This window comes from Oncorhynchus tshawytscha, linkage group LG32 (genome assembly GCF_018296145.1).
Source record: "Oncorhynchus tshawytscha isolate Ot180627B linkage group LG32, Otsh_v2.0, whole genome shotgun sequence".
Taxonomy (NCBI): Eukaryota; Metazoa; Chordata; class Actinopteri; order Salmoniformes; family Salmonidae; genus Oncorhynchus; species Oncorhynchus tshawytscha.
This window is the reverse complement of record NC_056460.1, coordinates 1,279,333-1,289,162: the sequence shown is the minus strand read 5'-3', so window position 1 is coordinate 1,289,162 and position 9,830 is coordinate 1,279,333. Positions and strand designations below refer to the sequence as shown.

Here is a 9,830-nt window from a genome sequence, read left to right as displayed (position 1 = left end):
ATTCAGGCCCTTTGCTATGAGACTCAAAATTGCTTTCAGGTGCATCTTGTTTCCATTAATCATCCTTGAGATGTATCTACAACTTGTTCGGAGTCCACCTGGGGTATATTCAATTGATTGGACATGATTTGGAAGGCACACACCAGTCTATATAAGGTCCCAGAGTTGACAGTGCATGTCAGAGTAAAAACCAAGCAATGAGGTCGAAGGAATTGTCCGTAGAGCTCCAAGACAGGATTGTGTCAAGACACAGATCTGGGGAAGGGTACCAAAAAAAATAATTATGCAGCATTGAAGGTCCCCAAGAACACAGTGGCCTCCATCATACTTAAATGGAATACTCTTCCTAGAGCTGGTCACCTTGCCAAACTGAGCAATCGGGGGAGAAGGGTCTTGGTCAGGGAGGTGACCAAGAACATGATGGTCACTCTGACAGAGCTCCAGAGTTCCTCTGTGGAGATGGGAGAACCTTCCAGAAGGACAACCATCCTGCAGCACTCCACCAATCAGGCCTTTATGGTAGAGAGGCCAGACGGAAGCCACTCCTCAGTAAAAGGCACATGACAGCCCGCTTGGAGTTTGCCAAAAGGCACCTAAAGGACTCTCAGATCATGAGAAACAAGATTCTCTGGTCTTATTAAACCAAGATTGAACTCTTTGACCTGAATGTCAAGCGTCACGTCTGTCGTAAACTGGCACCCTCCCTACGGTGAAGCATGGTGGTTGCAGCATCATGCTGTGGGGATGTTTTTCAGCAGCAGGGACTGGGATACTAGTCAGGACTGAGGGAAAGATGGACGGAGCAAAGCAAAGTACAGAGAGATCCTTGATGTAAACCTGCTCCAGAATGCTCAGGACCTCCGACTGGGGCAAAGGTTCACCTTCCAACAGGATAACGACCCTAAGCACACAGCCAAGACAGCACAGGAGTGGCTTCGGGACAAGTCTCAGAATAACCTTGAGTGTCCCAGCCAGACCACGGGCTTGAATTCGATCGAACATCTCTGGAGAGACCTGAAACTAGCTGTGTAGCAAAGCTCCCCATCCAACCTGACAGAGCTTGAGAGGATCTGCAGAGCAGAATGGTAGAAACTCCCTAAATACAGGTACAGGTGTGCGGAGAATGTAGCGTCATACCCATGAAGACACAAGGCTGTAATCGCTGCCAAAAGGTGTTTCAAAGGGTCTGAAAACTTATGTAGATGTTCAGTTTATTATTTTAATAAATTAGCAAACAAAAATATTACATGTTTTTGCTTTGTCATTATGGGGTATTGTCAAGTGAGTATTTACAACAAAAAATATTTTAGAATAAGGCTGTAACGTAACAAAATGTGGAAAACGTGAAGGGGTCTGAATGCTTTCTGAATGCATTGTGTTGTTACACCATGTAGGAGCCGTATAGACCAAGTCTGTTCATTATATACATCAACATGATGTATTGTTACACCATGTAGGAGCAGTATAGACCTAGCCTGTTCATTATATACATCTACATGATGTATTGTTATACCATGTAGGAGCAGTATAGACCAAGTCTGTTCATTATATACATCTACATGATGTACTGTTATACCATGTAGGAGCAGAATAGACCAACATTAGCTAGCTACTTATTTAGATTTAGTATGACTTACATGAAACTGGCTTGAATATTCTGTAGTAAAACTTTTTTTTATTATTTGCACTAATCAATAAACACATTCAGGTCTTTGTATGTCTCAGTATAATAGTATTATTTAATTAAATCCATTTAAAATCATCTTTGTCTGAAAATAAAATATGATCCTCAACTGCGTTTCCCCTCCAGTCAGCAGACCGCAGACAGCAGATGTGCGTCTTTCAGGCGTGACGTATAATCTAGTGGACGGTTCTTCAGAAACAGCTCGTCAACCACCTCGGTAGCTTGCTAGCCAACATAGCCGAAAGATCCAAGCTATTTATTCGATTTCGGTGTATATTGGCGACTGTGTTTTAGACACGCTTCTGTCGTATCTACTTGTTAACCCATTTAATTTAATATTACATTATTTTGTATTAGTCAGCTATAGTATCTGGCTGGTTAAGTTAGCACTAGCCTAGTTGCTAGTGCTAGCTAGCTAACATCCCCGAACATGAGTTCACTAAACTGCTCGCCTCCTGTTAAAGAAGAGGGGGTCTGCTGGACGGAGGAAGAAGCTCTGGGGCTGAACATTGTCCTGAAAGAGGAGGATGTGACAGTAAAACAAGAAGTAGAGGTTGAGGCTGTTACAGTGAAAGAAGAAGTGAAGGACGTTTCGGTTAAAGAAGAGGAAGACGCGTTCAGAGTGAAAGAGGAGGATGTTACAGTAAAAGAAGAGGAGAAAGAGGATGCATGTTTTGGAGTGAAAGATGAGGAGGGGGAGATGACTGTCACATTGAAAGATGAAGTCGAAGAGGAGGAGATAGGAGATAGGATTAACACTAGTAAGTACCGCCTTAAATGTGTTTTTAATTTTGGATATTCAATACCTCTTCAACAGAGGGCCCTAGGATGATGACTGATATGTCTAGAATCAGACAACGTAGAGAACAAGCTACCCCTTGTTTTCTCCGTTCCGTTTCCAAAAAGTGACTTAGAATATATATCTCCTTCTCAAATATATATGTTATCTGCTGACCGTAGACTGGGGGGCACGGCATGTAGTGATTTTCATGTAGTGATGATTTACTTAACATCGTGCCCCCCAATAGTGCCATGTGAGAGTTGGGTTGGCTACACCAAAAATTATGTATATACTGACAAGATGTCTCTTTGCCCAAACAAGGGGAGTCGTTGTCCACAAAGTGGCACTGCGGGTTGTCTCGCTCCCGCCTATCCTTTCTTTGGATTGGTGGATACTTCTTCTTATTATTGTAATCTATTGTTTATATTCTATGGGGGTTGTTGACTTCAACCGCCTGTATTCAATGGAGAGAGATGCTAAGCTACTAGCATGAATATGCATATCGATCTGGAGACAACTCCTATTGTGTTTTTATCAAAGTTGTCAGTATGTTACGTGTACACATAACAACTTAATCATTACGAAACTTCTGTTGGATCAAGTAAACTTAACGTAGCAAATAAGACATTCATTTTGTTGTTGACCAAATTCGACACTTTCCACATTGGGTTGATAATCGTTTCCACTTGGATACAACCTACTGTTGCCTACTGGCATGACCGAGAGAGATACAACCTACTGGCATGACCTAGAGAGATACAACCTACTGTAACCTACTGGCATGACCTAGAAGATACAACCTACTGGCATGACCTAGAGAGATAAACCTACTGTAGCATACTGGCATGGCCTAGAGAGATACAACCCACTGTAACCTACTGGCATGACCGAGAGAGATACAACCTACTGGCATGACCTAGAGAGATACAACCTACTGTAACCTACTGGCATGACCTAGAGAGTTGTAACCACTTGGATACAACCTACTGTAACCTACTGGCATGACCTAGAGAGTTACAACCTTGGATACAAACTACTGCAACCTACAACCTACTGTAACCTACTGGCATGACCTAGAGAGATACTACCTACTGGCATGACCTAGAGAGATACAACTACTGTAACCCACTGACATGACCTAGAGAGATACAACCTACTGTAATCTACTGGCATGACCTAGAGAGATCCAACCACTTGGATACAAACTACTGTAACCTACTGGCATGACCAAGAGAGATAAACCTACTGGCATGAGCTAGATAGATACAACCTACTGTGACCTACTGCCATGACCTAGAGAGATACAACCTACTGTAACCTACTGGCATGACCTAGAGAGATAAAACCTACTGTAACCTACTGGTATGACCTAGAGAGATACAACCTACTGTAATCTACTGGCATGACCTAGAGAGATCCAACCACTTGGATACAAACTACTGTAACCTACTGGCATGACCTAGAGAGATACAACCTAATGTAACCTACTGGCATGACCAAGAGAGATACAACCTACTGGCATGAGCTAGATAGATACAACCTACTGTGACCTACTGCCATGACCTAGAGAGATACAACCTACTGTAACCTACTGGCATGACCTAGAGAGATACAACCTACTGTAACCTACTGGCATGACCTAGAAGATACAACCTACTGAATGCATGACCTAGAGAGATACAACCTACTGTAGTGTACTGGCATGACCTAGAGAGTTACAACCTACTGTACCCTACTGGCATGACCTAGAGAGATACAACGTACCCTAGCCTGGCAACCTACTGGAGTCTACTGGCAAGACCTAGAGAGATACAACCTACTGCAACCTACTGGCATGACCTAGAGAGATACAACCTACCCTAGCCTGGCAACCTACTGGAGTCTACTGGCATGACCTAGAGAAATAAAACCACTTGGATACAACCTACTGTAGTCTAATGGCATGACCTAGAGAGTTACAACCTACTGTAACCTGCTGGCATGACCTAGAGAGATACAACCTACTGTAACCTACTGGCATGACTGAGAGAGTTACAACTTACTGGCATGACTTAGAGAGTTGCAACCTACTGTAGCCTACTGGCATGACCTAGAGATAAAACCTACTGTAACCTACTGGTATGACCTAGAGTTACAACCTACTGTAACCTATTGGCATGACCTAGAGAGATACAACCCACTGTAACCTACTGGCATGACCTAGAGAGATACAACCTACTGTAACCTACTGGCATGACCTAGAGAGATACAACCTACTGTAACCTACTGGCATGACCTAGAGAGATACAACCTACTGTAACCTACTGGCATGACCTAGAGAGATACAACCTACCCTAGCCTGGCAAGCTACTGGAGTCTACTGGCATGACCTAGAGAGTTGCAACCTACTGTAGCCTACTGGCATGACCTAGAGATAAAACCTACTGTAACCTACTGGTATGACCTAGAGTTACAACCTACTGTAACCTATTGGCATGACCTAGAGAGATACAACCTACTGTAACCTACTGGCATGACCTAGAGAGATACAACCTACTGTAACCTACTGGCATGACCTAGAGAGATACAACCTACTGTAACCTACTGGCATGACCTAGAGAGATACAACCTACTGTAACCTACTGGCATGACCTAGAGAGATACAACCTACCCTAGCCTGGCAAGCTACTGGAGTCTACTGGCATGACCTAGAGAGTTACAACCTACTGTAACCTACTGGCATGACCTAGAGAGATACAACCTACCCTAGCCTACTGGCATGGCCTAGAGGGATGCAACCTACTGTAACCTACTGGCATGACCTAGAGAGTTACAACCTACTGTGGAATACTGGCATGACCTAGAGAGTTACAACCTACTGTAGCCTGCTGGCATGACCTAGAGAGATACAACCTACCCTAGCCTAGCAACCTACTGTAGTCTACTGGCATTACCTAGAGAGTTACAACCTACTGTAACCTACAGGCATGACCGAGAGAGATACAACCTACTGGCATGACCTAGAGAGATACAACCTACTGTAACCTACTGGCATGACCTAGAAGATACAACCTACTGGCATGACCTAGAGAAATAAACCTACTGTAACCTACTGGCATGGCCTAGAGAGATACAACTTACTGTAACCTACTGGCATGAGCTAGATAGATACAACCTATTGTAGTCTACTGGCATGACCGAGAGTTACAACCTACTGTAGCCTACTGGCATGACCTAGAGAGATACAACCTACTGTAGCCTACTGGCATGACCTAGAGAGATACAACCTACTGTAGCCTAATGGCATGACCTAGAGAGATACAACCTACTGTAACCTACTGGCATGACCGAGAGAAATAACACCACTTGGATACAACCTACTGTAGTCTAATGACATGACCTAGAGAGTTGCAACCTACTGTAGCCTACTGGCATGACCTAGAGAGATACAACCTACTGGAGCCTACTGGCATGACCTAGAGAGATACAACCTACTGTAACCTACTGGCATGACCTAGAGAGATACAACCTACCCTAGCCTGGCAACCTACTGGAGTCTACTGGCATGACCTAGAGATTTACAACCTACTGGAGCCTACTGGCATGACCTAGAGAGATACAACCTACTGTAGCCTACTGGCATGACCTAGAGATACAACCTACTGTAACCTACTGGCATGACCTAGAGAGATACAACCTACTGTAACCTACTGGCGTGACCTAGAGAGATACAACCTACCCTAGCCTAGCAACCTACTGTAGTCTACTGGCATTACCTAGAGAGTTGTAACCTACTGGCATGACCGAGAGAGATACAACCTACTGGCATGACCTAGAGAGATACAACCTACTGTAACCTACTGGCATGACCTAGAAGATACAACCTACTGGCATGACGAAGAGAGATAAACCTACTGTAGCGTACTGGTATGGCCTAGACATATACAACCTACTGTAACCTACTGGCATGAGCTAGATAGATACAACCTATTGTAGTCTACTGGCATGACCTAGAGATTTACAACCTACCCTAGCCTGGCAACCTACTGGAGTCTACTGGCATGACCTAGAGAGATACAACCTACTGTAGCCTACTGGCATGACCTAGATATACAACCTACTGTAACCTACTGGCATGACGAGAGAGATAAAACCTACTGGCGTGACCTAGAGAGATACAACCTACCCTAGCCTAGCAACCTACTGTAGTCTACTGGCATTACCTAGAGAGTTACAACCTACTGTAACCTACTGGCATGACCTAGAGAGTTACAACCTACTGTAACCTACTGGCTTGACCTAGAGAGATACAACCACTTGGATACAACCTACTGTTGCCTACTGGCATGACCGAGAGAGATACAACCTACTGGCATGACCTAGAGAGATACAACCTACTGTAACCTACTGGCATGACCTAGAGAGATACAACCTACTGTAACCTACTGGCATGACCTAGAGAGATACAACCTACTGTAACCTACTGGCATGACCTAGAGAGATACAACCTACCCTAGCCTGGCAAGCTACTGGAGTCTACTGGCATGACCTAGAGAGTTACAACCTACTGTAACCTACTGGCATGACCTAGAGAGATACAACCTACCCTAGCCTACTGGCATGGCCTAGAGGGATGCAACCTACTGTAGTCTACTGGCATGACCTAGAGAGTTACAACCTACTGTAACCTACTGGCATGACCTAGAGAGTTACAACCTACTGTGGAATACTGGCATGACCTAGAGAGTTACAACCTACTGTAGCCTGCTGGCATGACCTAGAGAGATGTAACCTACTGGCATGACCGAGAGAGTTACAACTTACTGGCATGACCTAGAGAGATACAACCTACCCTAGCCTAGCAACCTACTGTAGTCTACTGGCATTACCTAGAGAGTTACAACCTACTGTAACCTACAGGCATGACCGAGAGAGATACAACCTACTGGCATGACCTAGAGAGATACAACCTACTGTAACCTACTGGCATGGCTTAGAGAGATACAACTTACTGTAACCTACTGGCATGAGCTAGATAGATACAACCTATTGTAGTCTACTGGCATGACCGAGAGTTACAATCTACTGTAGCCTACTGGCATGACCTAGAGAGATACAACCTACTGTAGCCTACTGGCATGACCTAGAGAGATACAACCTACTGTAACCTACTGGCATGACCGAGAGAAATAACACCACTTGGATACAACCTACTGTAGTCTAATGACATGACCTAGAGAGTTGCAACCTACTGTAGCCTACTGGCATGACCTAGAGATAAAACCTACTGAACCTACTGGCATGACCTAGAGAGATACAACCTACTGTAACCTACTGGCATGACCTAAAGAGATACAACCTACCCTAGCCTGGCAACCTACTGTAGTCTACTGGCATGACTTAGAGAGATACAACCTACTGGCATGACCTAGAGAGATACAACCTACTGTAACCTACTGGTATGACCTAGAGAGATACAACCTACCCTAGCCTGGCAACCTACTGGAGTCTACTGGCATGACCTAGAGAGATACAACCTACTGGAGCCTACTGGCATGACCTAGAGAGATACAACCTACTGTAGCCTACTGGCATGACCTAGAGATACAACTACTGTAACCTACTGGGAACCTACTGGCGTGACCTAGAGAGATACAACCTACCTAGCCTAGCAACCTACTGTAGTCTACTGGCATTACCTAGAGAGTTACAACCTACTGTAACCTACTGGCATGACCGAGAGAGATACAACCTACTGGCATGACCTAGAGAGATACAACCTACTGTAACCTACTGGCATGACCTAGAAGATACAACCTACTGGCATGACGAAGAGAGATAAACCTACTGTAGCGTACTGGTATGGCCTAGACATATACAACCTACTGTAACCTACTGGCATGAGCTAGATAGATACAACCTATTGTAGTCTACTGGCATGACCTAGAGAGATACAACCTACCCTAGCCTGGCAACCTACTGGAGTCTACTGGCATGACCTAGAGATACAACCTACTGTAACCTACTGGCATGACGAGAGAGATAAAACCTACTGGCGTGACCTAGAGAGATACAACCTACCCTAGCCTAGCAACCTACTGTAGTCTACTGGCATTACCTAGAGAGTTACAACCTACTGTAACCTACTGGCATGACCTAGAGAGTTACAACCTACTGTCACCTACTGGCTTGACCTAGAGAGATACAACCACTTGGATACAACCTACTGTTGCCTACTGGCATGACCGAGAGAGATACAACCTACTGGCATGACCTAGAGAGATACAACCTAATGTAACCTACTGGCATGACCTAGAAGATACAACCTACTGGCATGACCTAGAGAGATAAACCTACTGTAGCATACTGGCATGGCCTAGAGAGGTACAACCCACTGTAACCTACTGGCATGACCGAGAGAGATACAACCTACTGGCATGACCTAGAGAGATACAACCTACTGTAATCCACTGACATGACATAGAGAGATACAACCTACTGTAGCCTACTGGCATGGCCTAGAGAGTTACAACCACTTGGATACAAACTACTGCAACCTACTGGCATGACCTAGAGAGATACAACCTAATGCAACCTACTGGCATGACCGAGAGAGATACAACCTACTGGCATGACCTAGAGAGATACAACCTACTGTAACCCACTGACATGACCTAGAGAGATCCAACCACTTGGATACAACCTACTGTAATCTACTGGCATGACCTAGAGAGATACAACCTAATGTAACCTACTGGCATGACCAAGAGAGATACAACCTACTGGCATGAGCTAGATAGATACAACCTACTGTGACCTACTGCCATGACCTAGAGAGATACAACCTACTGTAACCTACTGGCATGACCTAGAGAGATAAAACCTACTGTAACCTACTGGTATGACCTAGAGAGTTACAATCTACCATAACCTACTGGAATGACCTAGAGAGATACAACCTACTTTAACTAACTGGCATGACCTAGAAGATACAACCTACTGGCATGACCTAGAGAGATAAACCTACTGTAGTGTACTGGCATGACCTAGAGAGTTACAACCTACTGGCATGACCTAGAGAGATAAACCTACTGTACCCTACTGGCATGACCTAGAGAGATACAACGTACCCTAGCCTGGCAACCTACTGGAGTCTACTGGCAAGACCTAGAGAGATACAACCTACTGTAACCTACTGGCATGACCTAGAGAGATACAACCTACCCTAGCCTGGCAACCTACTGGAGTCTACTGGCATGACCTAGAGAAATAAAACCACTTGGATACAACCTACTGTAGTCTAATGGCATGACCTAGAGAGTTACAACCTACTGTAACCTGCTGGCATGACCTAGAGAGATACAACCTACTGTAACCTACTGGCAT

General features: G+C 44.6%; 1 protein-coding gene across 2 annotated transcripts in view; it reads left to right on the top strand.

Annotated features, from left to right (window-relative positions):
- The first annotated feature begins 1,825 nt into the window (after window positions 1–1,825).
- The window catches only part of LOC112239675 (zinc finger protein 501), a 49,405-nt gene continuing 41,400 nt past the window's right edge, over window positions 1,826–9,830 (top strand). For both annotated transcript variants that reach the window (XM_042310848.1, XM_042310847.1), the window contains exon 1: window positions 1,826–2,445. In XM_042310848.1, coding sequence (XP_042166782.1) covers window positions 2,115–2,445 — 331 coding nt within the window. In that variant the 5' untranslated portion in view covers window positions 1,826–2,114. The remainder of the gene's footprint in view (window positions 2,446–9,830) is intronic.